General features: G+C 54.8%; 1 protein-coding gene across 5 annotated transcripts in view; it reads left to right on the top strand.

Moving 5' to 3' along the window:
- JCAD (junctional cadherin 5 associated) overlaps positions 1–13,915 on the top strand; it is a 39,775-nt gene extending 25,860 nt beyond the window's left edge. For 4 of the 5 annotated variants that reach the window (XM_060163363.1, XM_060163358.1, XM_060163373.1 and 1 more), the window contains 2 exons: positions 1,073–4,658; positions 9,217–13,915. In XM_060163363.1, the coding sequence (XP_060019346.1) occupies positions 1,073–4,658; positions 9,217–9,288 (3,658 nt within the window). In that variant the 3' untranslated portion in view covers positions 9,289–13,915. The remainder of the gene's footprint in view (positions 1–1,072; positions 4,659–9,216) is intronic. The other variant, XM_060163352.1, reaches the window with a different exon arrangement.
- The last annotated feature ends 489 nt before the right edge of the window (positions 13,916–14,404 follow it).

Below are 14,404 nucleotides of genomic sequence, written 5' to 3'. Positions count from 1 at the left end.
GGCCTTCACTGCTGCATGCAGGCTTTCTCCAGTTGTGGTGAGCGGGGGCTACTCTTTGTTGCGGTGCATGTGCTTCTCACTGCGGTGGCTTCTCGTGTTGCAGAGCACGGGCTCTAGGCGCGTGGGCTTCAGTAGTTGTGGCACACGGGCTCAGTAGTTGCGGCTCGCAGGCTCTAGAGTGCAGGCTCAGTAGTTGTGGTGCACCGGCTCAGTAGTTGTAGCATGCAGGCTCAGTAGTTGTGGCATGTGGGCTGTAGGGCACAGGCTCAGTAGTTGTGGTGCACGGGCTCAGTAGTTGTAGCACGCGGGCTCAGTAGTTGTGGTGCATGGGCTCTAGAGCCCAGGCTCAGTAGTTGTGGTGCACGGGCTCAGTAGTTGTAGCACGTGGGCTCAGTAGTTGTGGTGCATGGGCTCTAGAGCACAGGCTCAGTAGTTGTGGTGCACGGGCTTAGTAGTTGTGGTGCATGGGCTGTAGAGTACAGGCTCAGTAGTTGTGGTGCACGGGCTCCGTAGTTGTAGCACGCACACTCAGTAGTTGTGGCGCATGAGCTCTAGAGCACAGGCTCAGTAGTTGTGGTGCACGGGCTCAGTAGTTGTAGCACGCAGGCTCAGTAGTTGTGGCGTGTGGGCTCTAGGGCACAGGCTCAGTAGTTGTGGTGCACGGGCTCAGCAGTTGTAGAACGTGGGCTCAGTAGTTGTGGCGTGTGGGCTCTAGGGCACAGGCTCAGTAATTATGGTACATGGGCTCAGTAGTTGTGGCACGTGGGCTCAGCAGTTGTGGCTCTTGGGCTCTAGAACACACGCTCAGTAGTTGTGGCACGGGCTCAGTAGTTGTGGCTCATGGGCTCTAGAGCACAGGCTCAGTAGTTGTGGCGCACAAGCTTAGTTGCTCTGCGGCATGTGGGATCTTCCCGGACCAGGACTCACACACGCATCCCCCGCACTGGCAGGCGGACTCCTCACCCCTGCGCCGCCAGGGAAGGCCCAGGGTGTGGTTTTCAGCAGTCACGGCCCAGGCAGGCTCCCCGTGCACGTCCTCCCTGGCGTAACCGCGTGCCTCTCTGTCTCGCAGGCTCCGCCAGCAGCCCCCGGCCAGCCGCAGCCATACCTACCGGAGGAGGGAGCAAGAAGCCCGCGAGGAGCCGGCCCGGGCCCCCAGCCCGCCCGCGCAAGCCACCCAGGGGCCCCGGGAGGCTGGCGGAAGGTGCGAGGACGTGATGAGGAAGGCACTTTGCGAGGAAGGGCTGGGACTGGCGGGTCCCGCCAGATGGCAGAGCGTCCGCGTCGGAGGCCAGGCCCAGCCACGGAACCCAGGGGGGCAGATGCCGGCTGGCGTCGGGGAGAAGCTGTTCCAAGACCTGTACCCGTGTGTGCTTGGAGGCCACGGCTTGACCTCCGAGAAATCCCATTCGCTGCCGAGGGTTCTTTCCCCCGAGAGCCTGAGCTGCGTGGAGATTCCCATCCCTTTGAGCGACGGGCATTTTCCAGGTGTCCCTCAAGTGGCATTTCAGCCTTCATTCGGTGCTCGCGATTCGGAAGCCACCAGGAACCCCGAGAAGGGCGGCTCCTCGGCCCCCTTACCCCGGCCTCGGTTTGGGAGACCCCTCAAGCCTCCATCTTACGGCTGCCACCAACACTGCAGGGCCAGCGGGGAAAACGGCAGCTACGCGGACAGCCGGCAGCCGGACTCGGCTGCCGCCCCCTCGGCCAAGGCGAACGACGCCGCCAGGCAGGAGCCGTGCGCGCCTGACCCCGGTCTGGAGCCCCCGGTGTACGTGCCTCCGCCCTCCTACCGGTCGCCGCTCCAGGCCGCCGCACCCGCCTGCCCGGGGGAGGCCCGAGGGCGGAGGCCCGAGGGCGGAGGCCGCCACACGCAGCGGCAGCCGGTGGAGAAGGCTGCTGCCGGCGGCCAGCCCCCTTCGGGCCCCCGGGGAGCCGAGGAGGAGCTGGGGCCCAGCCCGTGCTCTCCTGTCGGGGTCCTCCCGCAGCCCCGCCCCGCCACGGCTTGTGACGGCTCCGTCCTGTACATCCCATTCGACGACCCACGGATACGACACATTAGACTCGCCCGACCCCACGGGTTCTGGGAAGACGTGAAGCTGGACGGCCTTGTCCCTGCCACGGAGCCGGCGCCTGGAAGCCTGCAGCGGGAGGCTGTCGTTCGGGGCCCCTCGGGGAGCGAGAGCTGGCTGTGGGACCGGCTCCACGGGGGTGGAGAAGATGGTGGCTTTGCTGAGCACAGAGACGCCTGCGTCTTCACTCGGAGTCAGCGGCCGGACGTGCACGCAGAAAGCCTCGTCTCCTCCCCGAGCCCCCAGGGCGAGAGTACCTGTGAGATACAAACCCAGCTCAGAAAGTTCGAAGCTGGGCTGCAGACCAAGAAAAGTTCAAAGAAAAAAATGAGCGAGACGATATTTTGTTTGGTTTCCATCCCAGTTAAGTCAGAATCACATCTGCCAGCTACAGATACGAACAACAATGACTTAAAACAGAACGTGGATGAAAGGCCTGGGCCCGAGAAGAGCGCGGCTCTGCGAGAGCAGAGTCTGCTGAGTTTGTCCTCCACCGACCTGGAGCTGCAGGCGCTCATGGGCGGCATGACCGGGAGGACGGAGCTCCAGAAATCAGACCCGGGGAGCCCCGGAGGAGACCAGCCAACAGACGACCCCAGGTTCCCACACCCTGTGAAACACCGAGCGCTCGCGTGTCCTGGCTCGTGGCCCGGGCAGCAGTACAGAGACCAGCAAACGCAGACCAGCTTCACCCAGGAATCCCAAAGCCCGCGGCCCCTCCCTGGGGAGATGTGGGGAGGGTCCCCCGACACCGCGCTGCCTCCAAGATGTTTGGACGCCTTCGAGGTTCAGATGCACGTGGCGTTGGCGTCCAGCGACCAGAACCAGAGGCCCGGGGCTCCTTCCCCGAAAGGCCAAGGGGGGCCCCTGAGCCCGTGCGGCGGCGGCACCATCTCAGGGTCTTCCTCGCCCAGGAGCCAGGCCCCCGCACCAAGGGCCGGCCCGGGTGAGCCACGCGTGGACGGCCGTGTCCGCGGAGGCAGCCCGGTGCCCAGGGCCGAGGTTGTCAAGGGGGCGACCACAGGCCCCTGCAACAGCAGACAGCCGTTTGGGCAGTTCCTCCTGAAGCCCGTCAGCCGCCGCCCCTGGGACCTGATCAGCCAGTTGGAAAGTTTCAACAAGGAGCTTCAGGAGGAGGAAGGGGGCCGGGACGGCGGCAGCGGCCGCGAGGACAGTGAGACAGAGCCGCCCTGGGGAGGCCGCAGCCAGCCTGTGTCCACGCGCCCAGGCCTCCCGGAGGGCCGGGCACCCGAGGACCCGGGGCCCAGGCCGGGGAGCGTCAAGAGCAAGCCCGAGAGCTGGGCCGAGGAGGCGAGGCCTTGGGCCCCCGGGTCCCGTCAGGCAGACGGCAGCGGGCGCGCCGCAGGGCCGTCGCCCCCCGGGAGCCGGATGGCGGAGGGGCGGGACCGGGAGGTCGAGGCCGGGGCGCCCGAGCCGGCCGTCAGCCCGAGGCCTGTGAGACGAGCCGCGTCTTCCGGGCCGAGCGATGCCGCAGCAGGGCCCCCGCCCGATGCAGCGGAACCGAGGGCGCCCCCGCCGAGTCGGGAGCTCAGTGCTGCGGAGCTGAGCGCAGCCAGCGCACCCAAGGCGGGCGGTGGGGGGCGGGGGACCACGGGGGCCCCCTTGTCCGCGGCTGGCAAACCCCGAGGCCTGTCGGCGCCAGACTTGAGGTCTGTGGGGCTAACGCCGGGGCAGGAGCAGAGCGCCGGCCAGTTAGCGGGGTCTCCGGGGGAAGTCAGTGCAGTAGAAATCCCCCCAAACGAGTCCCTGCAAGCCAGGGCCGCCAGGATCCTGGGCATTGAGGTGGCCGTGGAGTCCCTGCTGCCAGGCGCCCGGAGGACGGGGCGGAGTCAAGACCCCGAGCCTGAGGGAGGCGCCCGCGGGCTTGAGGCCCGCAGGCGGGACGCAGCGGCCGGCCCAGCCCGGCGGTGTGACCCCGCCGCGTCCGCCGACGCCTTCTACAGCAGGAGGAGGTGTGGCTGGACCGAAAGCCCTCTGTTTGTGGGAGAAGTGGGCAGCGCCCGGCAGGCTCCCCAGGCCTCCGAGCCCGCCGGCGTGGACGGGGCCGTCCCCAGCAAGGCCCCCGAGCCTCCCCCCAGCCCCCAGGAGTGCCGGCCCTTCCATCCCAAGGACGTGGGGACAAAGCCACCCTTCAGGTCCACCTTGTTCCATTTTATAGAAAGGACCCCAAATTTGGCAGCCTCCGAAAAGAGGCTCCGAAGCACGTCCAAAGTGATTGAAAGTTTACAGGAGAAACTGGCGTCCCCCCCGCGGAGGGCAGACCCCGACCGCCTGATGAGGATGAAGGAGGTGAGCTCTGTGTCTCGGTTGAGGCTCCTGACCTCGCGGGGCGCGGACTCTGCGGAGGAGGCCGAGGACCTGAAGGCCGAGAGGGGCCCCGGGGCTCTGAGCGCCAGGCACAAGCTCTCTGACCCCAAGGGTGCCCCCCCGCTGGAAGAAGACGGGCATCCGACAGCACAAAGGGAGGAGAACGGCGCTCAGGACTTCTGGTGCCCAGGTGAGGATCGGGGCAGGCGGGCGGGCGCGTTGTGTTCAGTCGACGTCCCGAGAGCATCGGAACACAAGGTTGGTGGATGCTGAAACCTGCAGGTGCAGAAAAGGTGCAGTTGACCCTGTGAATTATGGGCCAAAAGAGTCTTCATTTTACCGAGAATCATCCAGAAGCTTTCCTTAAAAAGCAAGATCTTATAGTGTATTTTAAATGATCCAGTCTTGATAGAAATTATCTATGTAAGCAACTAGGTAGAATTCCAGACATAAACAACCTTGGGGGCCCCCAGCTGTGAAGAGGTACATCAGTAAAGTATTCCAGCTTTAGTGCAGGAACCTTGATCAGTCTCGTAGGAGACCATGGACTCTGTATTCTCTTCCCAGATAATAGCCATTCACCCAGATAACCCTCCTTGCTCTATTAACCTAATGGGAAAAGACGTACCAGTCGATTCGATAAACTCCCTGCCCCGTGATTCTTGAAGAATCCTTTGTCCCCATTTTTATCTGTCTTCACCATCACACCATCCCTAAGACTTGAGAGGTCTAGACAGAATTAGCAGTTTGCTTTTCTCAGTACCCACCTACCCCTGGAAGTTCACCCGCCAGCCCTCTTTCTTCCAGCCCCTGCGCTCTGATGGCTAAGACCCAGGGGAGCTGGCTCTGGCTGCAGCATCCTGCAGGCCCATGAGCCCTGCATCCTCTCACCTTCACGTGTCTCCTGAGCCTTCTTCAGCATGTAGAACCACAAGGCAGGTTCCCACGACAGTGACAGCGATGCCCCCAAACACCTGTTCACCCTCGGCTCTGACAGGAACAGGCGAGAGAGCCCTTGGCATCTCTGTTTCAGGCGCCGCGGATTATCGATTTTATACCCTAGCCGTGATTAGAGGAAATTCAAAGTCCACATCATAAACTACCGACTAGAAGGGACCCTTCTGCTGGAAGGGTGAAGTGCGCCCCTTACTCAGTGTTCCGGCACTGTCCCCGGACCCCGACCCCAGCCCAGCCTCGTCAGCCAGGCCCTCCCATCTGACTAGCTGCGCCGACCTGGTGACCCCCAACCCTCGCTGCTCTGCTTCCTGTTTTGAAATCCAAGGGTTTAAAAGGAGACGGAGAAGATCACTGGTTTCAGCTGGAAGAGTCCCGAAATTTTGGTTAAACAAAAAAATCTCCTTGGCACTTCTTCAGTTTTCCCACAAATGCAGAGTGGTTCTTACGAGCCAGCATTGCTCCCACCCTCACTCAGCATCCATGATCGAAAGAACTCATTTGTCAGGGCCCTCTTGGGTCATCTGAGTTGACAAAGTTGGTCTTTGCTGCGGAAGAGAATACCTGGAATGCGGAGCCTTTGCCATCACGGTGGAAAGTACTCCGTGGCCCATTTTGTGAGCCATTGGGATTTGTCAGGCTGTAGCATGAGACCCTCCCCCCCCACCAAAAACAGGCCCCTTGGCTTTTAAGTGCTGGTTAAAAGGACATCATCACAGGCTTTTAAAGGGCGTTTCTTTATCTATCAAATCACGATGATTTTGTCAGTGCTCCTGAGAATTACAAGGATTTTGAAGTAAGACACATCCTGTTATGAGGAAAACACCGGTTTGTAGAGATCGCTATGCCTCTGTCCGTGGCCACGTATTTCGGGGAATACGTTGTAACAAAAAATTTCTAGTTCAATTCAGTACTCCCTCAGTTTGTAGCCTGACCTTTTGACACGTGAATGGGGCCAGATGGGTGTCTGAAATCACCTAGGTAATGTTGATTTTCATTTTAGCCAGCCATTCAAACTCCACCCCACCCCCATGATTTTATTATTATATTTTTTAACCATAGTTTCCGACAGTTCGAGATTTTGATTACTTTCTTGTCTCTCCGTCTGGTGCATTTGTTATTGATACACAGTAAGATGACCAGAAATCGGCAGAGCGCTCCTCGTGGTCATAGCTACCTCGAGCTTCCTGAAGTGACCGCATAGCACGACCCACAGGCACGATTTCACACACGTGCAGTGGCTCAGGTGACCCCGTCAGCCTTCCAGGTGATGGTCACCTGGCCTCGGGATCCAAAGCCAGTCCTTCTGAGAGGTCTTTGATTGACATAGTAAAGGCTTGTTGCTCACAAGCTTTTGGACTCTCTCCTTTTGATGTATTTTATATTTTAGGCACAAGAGTCATCATCTCCATCCCCGCCCAACCCCTGCCTCTGTCACCCCAGCGTGCCGGACCCCCTTCACTGCCCCTGAACTCACAGGCCGCTTAAGTTCAGATTTTGTTCTGGAATTTTCCAACAAGATTATACCGTGTACATCTGTAACCACACACACACACACACACGCACCCTTCTAGAACCTTATTATCTGTGTTGTGCACCCATTGTATCAAAGACTTTCCTTCAGCTTAAAGATGGTCATTTCAGTGAACATTTTTTAGTGGTTTTTTGCGCTCTAGCTAAGAAGTCAGCAGCTCAAAACTAATTCAGGTCCTAGACTCCATCTCTGCCGAACGGATTCTGTTCCAGGTGAGACGTGTAATCCTGGCATATCAGCGTCCGAACCTGCTGGTCCCATCAGCCTCTGCTGGCTGCTCTCCTAATAGACGTTCAGGAGAAGAGTGGGGGGAGCCTGTCTGCTTGGGCCCGCGGCGGGGAACCTGGGGCAGTTTAATGATGCCAGATAATGCCGTTAGAAGGCTGGGCGTCAGCACGTCCTCAAGGGCAGTAGCTTTTGAGGGTGTTCATGCTCGAAATACCCACGAGGGTGGGCCTTAGTGATTTGTCTTCACCTGAAATGGTGCCCATGGGAACCAGGATTCCAGATACCGAGGGTGACGACTTGTCTGTTCTCTGGACCTCTGCCAGCCGGTGTGGTAGCCCCTGGTCACACACGGCTCCTGGGCACTTGCAGTGTGGCCTGTCCACATTGAGGTGCGCTGCAAGTGTAAAACACACGCCAGAGTTCACAGACATTCACCCCCAAAATCTAGAACTTCTCAATAATTTAATCTTGATCACCTATTGAAATGATAGCCTTTTGGATTTATCTGGTGAAATAAAATACATCATTGCAATTAATTTCACCTATTTCCTTTTGTTTGCTTTAACACGGCTACTGGAAACTTTAAAATAACACGCTGTGGCTCACGTTATATTTTTACTGGACCTCGACCCCCCCGTGATCTGAAGAGGGAGCCCCTTATTCTACAGAATTCTCTCCGTGGCCCCCTGTCTCTGGGCCCTCAGCTTCCGCAGTGGAGGTCAGAGAGCAGGCACGTTCCGTGGAGGCATCTCCGTGCACCTGCCCTCGGGTGGGCTGCTCCGGGCCCCGGGTCTGTGTCACTGGAGGCTTAATAGACACACAGCCTCTCCAGGCCTCTCTGCTGTCGGCAGTGAGCCCGCCCGCCTCATTCTCAGCGGCGAAAAGGGCGTCTTTGCTCACGGGGCGTCCCTCCGAATCCACCTAAGATGAGGCCGATTGAGCACAGAGATGTAGGCTCAGCTGCTACCCATGCTGCCACGGTGGGTGTGAAGTGTGGACCCTCGGAAGGCGGCTGGCTCGCGGGAACTCGGCTTCCAGCCAGAGGGGCACTCGGTGCGGCAGATGTTTACAGAGGAGCAGACTCCTTGCCACGAGAAGAGCCTGTCCTGTCTGGCTCGTGGCGTGCGGCTCGAGCGCGACAGACGCTGCCTTAGTCATCGCGGTTGCGGTGTCTTGTCGTAAGCACATCATGGGGCATCGAGAAGGTGTCCGGAGGAGGCGGGCCTCTGTGTGGCCTCCAGGATGCACGTGGTCCAGAGGCTTTGGGAAGAGCTGGCTCTGCAACAGCTGTAGTAACTGCTGAATTGTACCACCCTTCCAGGTTTCCTACGTGTTTTCTCTTGAGAACTTAAGAACCGTTTGAGCTGCCGTGGCAGGAAATTCTGACCATGGGAGCCACACGCGTAAGCCTCAGGTTTGCCTGGGCCCCAGAGATCTGTGGCCCCCGAGGGCCTAGCCACAGCCCTAATGACGGTCTAGGACTGTTGTTCTTTCGTGTGGTGTCCCGTTTCGGAAACCCAGGCCACCTGGGCCCAGTGTGTGTGCCTATAGAACGGATCAGCGTGGCAGCCCAGACTCCCAGGGCCCGCTGCCGGCTGTCGGGTCAGGGACAGGAGCCCTGTCATTGCCAGCCCAGCTCTCAGGGTCTCGGGGTCCTCAGGCCCTTCTGGGACATCACTGATCTCAAGGACGCACATTCTGCAGCAAGGTTTCCTTAGAGTTGTAATTTACGCGCACACAATATCCTCTTTACCGTCAGCTAAGAGCGTCACTGCTGCTTTACAAGAGTTACGTTTAAAGTTAATTATGTTCCACTGTGAACAACAGGAAGGGACCATCAAAATACTAAGCAACTCCCATTTTCCCATCTGTGATTAGGTAGTGGTCATGCACGTCCCTTTAAAACAGCCTTCAGACTGTTTAGATAGCTTTTTACTCCGTATTAAAAAATGCCAATAAGATGGGTGAGATGTCTGAAAATGAACGTTTCTACACGTGTGGACTTGGTTCCCTAAACATATTTATTCCTGGTCTGAGGCTTAAACAGACAACAGACCAGCTGAATATACCGCTACTTGTCTTTCATTTTCTTTTTTGCAGATTCGTACGACCCTAGCAGGGTGGAGAGGGTGTGATGACGCGCCAGTGGAGTGCGGGGCTGTCCTCTGCTAACAGAGTGATCTCCGAGGTGGCCTCAGCCCCGCCGCCTGGGAGGAAGCTGGGACCCTCGCTGTGACATCCTGTCCCCACGGCCGCCAGGAAACTCATCAGCCCTAGAGAGTCACTCTGTGGAAGTAAAGCAGTAGTCGGTTGAAACCATCTGTTTTTATGGCACGAAGAGTTAATACCTGTATTTAGAAAAGAGTCACAAAGACCCTCCTTAATGATGGGTTTAGCCAAGCTGGTAAAGAATTTGGTGTTAATCTGGCTGTATGTGAAAACTCAAATGTGGATGATATAATGAATGATTTTTTAAAAGGGCCGTGAATGTCGTAAATCCCCCTTCGCTTCCCCGTGGCCTGCGGTCCCCGCTCTTGTCACAGAGTCTGGGATGCAGGCCACTGCTAGTGTGTCAGCACTTTGAGTTCTGGGGAAATGTGAACGCATATGTATGATCCATTTCTCATCAGTCTGGCCTTCTGCTGAAGTCACTTTACGTATAAGTAACTTGCCATCAGAGAATAAAGCTGTAGCTTTTAAGTTCCCGAAAGATTCAGACTTGTACCATAATGAACTAAGAGTGTTATTTATCTGGCAATGAGATGCTTTGATCGTTTGCAAACATGATGTTGTCTGCTTTGCACTCAGTATTATCTATTTTTATTTCCTGTATGGATGTTTAGAAATTCTTTATATGAAAAATAATTGCTGGTTTAAAATAGACCATTTTAACAAAGTAACTATATTTCTTTTTACAAAAACGCTATTTTTCTATGATGTAAACAATTGTTAGGTGGCAGATTTTTAAGGAAGTTTATTGTATTTAAGACTCTGTATCCCTTTGTGTGAGAGGAACCCAAAGAGGGTTCACATTTGCTTTAAAGCATATAGCCCTTACCCGTTCACAACTCTGCTACTTTTAGTTTATCTTAGAAAGAGATGTCAATATAGGCATTTTTCAGGGTTAATAAAATTAACTTTTCACAAAGATTTTTTTACAAAGAGAGCTGTACGGTTATATTTGAAAATAACCCTCTTAAAACCAGCCAACATCCTTAAGACAAATTTTTGCTGCCACAGCCACTAGAATTACCAAAAAACATAGTTTCAGCTTTGTACGTCCGTGGGGATCCGCCCTGAGACCACCCCTCCCCTCCTCCCACCCCGCCCCTTTAAAGAAATATGTATTTTTACCGAGAATCATCCTTAATCAGTGTCTGCATAGTTTTCAAAAGTGCTAGAGACGTTGTATGTATGCCATTACAAAAGTATTACGAGGCCTATGTATTCTCCTGTTTACTATTGCATTAACCTGCGCAAAGTTTATGCATTTTTTATGCGTTTGTCCCTTCTTTCTAAGTCGGGCGTTCTTGGGAGCTAACATTTCCTGAATGGTTTCTTGTCTCCTCCCTCCCTCCTTTTCCTCTCCTTTTTTTTTTTTCTTTTTCTTTCTTCTTTCCTTCTCTCTGTCTCTCTCTTTTTCAGAAACCACCTTATCTATTTTTAGGCATTTCAAATTCCTAAAATGTGAACTATTGGGTGGTCTGCAGTTTGGCCCTAAAACAACTCTGGGCTTTCATGGCCTGTTTTTATCTGTACCTTATGATTTTATTTCATCAGAACTTCATGTATTTGGATGGTAATAAACAACACAGAATCCAAGCAGTTCTGAAAAGTCTTTTCAAACACATTTCCCCGCAGCCTTGGTTCTTACCTGTTACTCCTAGTTACTCCTTTCCAGATTTTGGTTCCTGTGAAATTAGAGGATTCTCTGCTTCTCACAACACACGGGGACGATGGGCCAGGCCTCTGCCAGGAATGGCTGGAACTGTTTTTCCCAGGAAAGATGTCGTGGGGAAGAGGCCGCTTTACTGTGCTGTAGTTGGTGAACCACGGGCGTCATCTGGTAGCACTCAGTGAGAGCGGCTCCTGGGGGTCCTCGTGGGTGTGCATTCCTGTTAAGTGCAGATGAAGGAGGGCATGTGTGTATATACGTATGCATATAGACACGTACGTGTATCATCCATGTACATACATCTTAACGGTTCCGACTTCCCCTTACATTTTATTGGTCCCATCTAACACTTCTTTTAACCCAAAGAATCCAATTACAGCTTATTCCTCGAGAGAAAGAGAAGGACCCTAAAGGGAAGAAATTACCGAACCTTATGTATATCACAAACCAACCAAACTGCGACCCTCTTCCTTTCTTCTAAATTGTTGTATCACAGCACTCTAAAAGCGTTCTGAAAATGTGGTGGAAATTATCAATATTTATACTTCTAACCTTAATTTCTGGATTCCAGCCTGTACATAAGTCTTCCGGGGGTGGGGAGGTGTGGGGATGGTAACTTTGAAAATGTGGCTTTTAAACTTGCGTATTCTGAGGTAAATAATACAGTCTCTAATCAAAAAGAGCTTTTCCAGGGCTTTTGGAGTTCAGCTGATTAGGCTTTTATTATTTCTGTTTCTTATACACACACAACCCTCCGTTATCATTTGTGGCTTCATATTTTGTGTTTGTCTTTCTTTTTCTCATTCAGATGACTTACTATTAGTGTTTAATAATTGGTGGCTTATAAAATTAAAAGTTCTCATTTTGGCTATTTGGACTAAAAGAATTATATGAGGAATCACATTTGAAATGTATTTGTATTTCTCGATTTGCAAAAGAAGGGGACTATGTTAATATAGCTGTAATTACCTTTCTTTGAAGAAAATTTCTGAATGATTGAAAACCAAATATCTTTAGTATTGTTTTGAACCTTCCGTTTCTGCAGACCACAGGAAACACCTAAGGATGCACAGCCCCTGATGGCATCTTCAGAATCCTTTTCCACGTTGTACGTGAACTCTTTGGGTTCCTTTTTTAAAACTCCCTTAAAAATGTATGTGCTCTCTGAGATCCTGGCTTCCTTCTGAGAGTTGTAGGTTGAGGTTTGATTCATGTGGAAATTCTCAGTAGATCTTTCTTTTTCCACGTGACTGTTGGTGAAGGGCTGTCTGTCGTTAATGGAAGTCCGAGTGTTTGAACTCAAATGACTCTGAAACTAGACACCGACCGCTTTTTCCAGCAGTGAAATGACCTGCTCTGATAGCACCTTGGTTTAGGCCTTCTGGGGAAAAGTGATGAACCTGATCCTCTGTTGACACGACTCCTTCCCAGCTCTGAGCAGAAAGGGCTGATGGAAGATAAGATCAACCCACCATCTCATCCGTGACCCTCCAAGATCTTGTTTGTGTGGTTTGGCTATTCTTTTGTTTAAAATGACTAAATTATACACAATTCAGTGTCAGGTCAGCATCTCCTAGTAACTGACCAGCACAGCAGAATCCCTCTCTGGAGATCTGGGCTTAGAGACTTGTACGCAGTTACTTTACTGCTGGGACTTTGTTCCCCCAGGTCCGTGTGCGCGCAGGAGACGGTGCCCCGGGGATGGAGTGAAGGGTGGGAGGTGTTTCTTAAGCTGAAGCTATTGCAGGCCTGGGGGATTTTTGCATTTTCTTCTTATTTTGTTTTGAACTGCAGATTCTGTACATCTGTGTGTGGGAGGAGAGTTGCTTCTCAGGACAAGATTTAAGAGACAGATTCCAAGTGACCTTTAAGAGTCTGCCTGGTGGGAGGTCCTTTGCCAGGACCGTGGGTTGGTCCACTTGGGGACCCGCCAAGCCAAGACGGGGGAGATGATAAAATAACACGAAAGATAGAATGGTCCCCCAGCCTGCATGTTTTGTTTTAAAAAGAAAAAAGGGGTGTGGGGAGTGGTGAAGACTCTAATTCAGCCTCTGGAAAAGGTGGACGGGGCCCAGCTCACAGCTCCCCGGGAGAGCCTCGGGTCCGCGGGCGGCGAGGGAAGGGGCAGAGCGCCTGCAGAGCCCCACCCGTGGGGCTTGAGGGCCCCATCACGGCGGTGTGCACTGCACAGGGCAGGGAGGTCCTTGTTCTGTGGCCTCTGCTCAGCGACTGGACTTGAACCTCCGGCAAGTCCAGGTCGTCGAGCGATTCGTCCCAGGGCCTTGACTGGGGGGTGAAGGGAGCCCTCCGCTCGAGATGAGCCCACTCCAGGGGGCAGCCAGGCCGCTGGGTGGCCCACACCCCGTCTCCGGCCCCTCACCCCACGCACAGCAGGGCCAGTGTCGGGGGGACCGAGGGAGGCAGAAGGCCAGTCCAAGTCCAGGTGCGTTCGGCAGGGAAGCCAGAGCAGCCCGGGGAGAAGCGTCGCCTGCGCGCGATGCAAGTCAGCCCGGCGCCCGGCCTGCGCGAGGCTACGCCGAAGCCGAAGCCCTCAAGTCACAAAGCGGGACAGACAAACGCAGGGGATTTGGTGAGGGCGGCGCCCCGTAATCCCATCATTTCTTTGGGCACCGGTATAACGTATTAACACAGTAAGGCGGGGAGAGGGGGTCCCAGGAAAAGACGCAGCAGGTCACGGCCGATTCCCAGCCGCGGTCGTGGCTGCCCCCGAGACCCTGACTGGGGAGAGGTGAAGCGGGGGGACGAGTGGCCTCAGCAGAGCTCAGCTGGCTGCCTTCAAGGGGCTCTTCTTGTGCTTCTCCGCACGATGTAAATACTGGCTATTTCGGGATGGTTGACCCGCTAGGTGACACGTATTCCAAATAAAGACTTCGCTTGAAAATACCTACGTCTGTTGTCTTTGGCCTTGTGGGTGAGAGCTGCCCCTTAAGCCTTAAAGGCTGGCCCCTGGAGGGTAGCAGGCTGCAGGGGGGGCAGCTCAGATGGGGCCGGAGATGCAGGAACGTGGGGCCCAGGGAGTTGGGGCACCTCTGGTCCCCACCGAGCGCCTCCTGGGTGTTCCAGCGCCTCTGCATCTTCCGCAAGGTGGGGAGAGGCCTGGAGTCGACCTGGGGACTGAGTTTGTATTTCGACTCTACCACTAACCGTGTGGCCTTGCACACGCCCCTTCCCGGACTTCTGTTTCCCCGTCTGCCTCTGTTACCCCTTGAACATAATAATCAAGTGTATGAAAAAGCCCCTGCCTGACCCGTGATGGGTGTTCGGTGCACAGAAACGCACGAAGACCTGCAACCCGTGGGAAGCCGGCAGAAGGTTTTCAAATCCAGGCCTGGGTCCTGCAGGGATTCACTGCCTTGTTTTCAGTAGCGCGGG

This window comes from Lagenorhynchus albirostris, chromosome 1, assembly GCF_949774975.1.
Source record: "Lagenorhynchus albirostris chromosome 1, mLagAlb1.1, whole genome shotgun sequence".
Taxonomy (NCBI): Eukaryota; Metazoa; Chordata; class Mammalia; order Artiodactyla; family Delphinidae; genus Lagenorhynchus; species Lagenorhynchus albirostris.
This window is presented reverse-complemented; position numbering and strand designations above follow the sequence as displayed.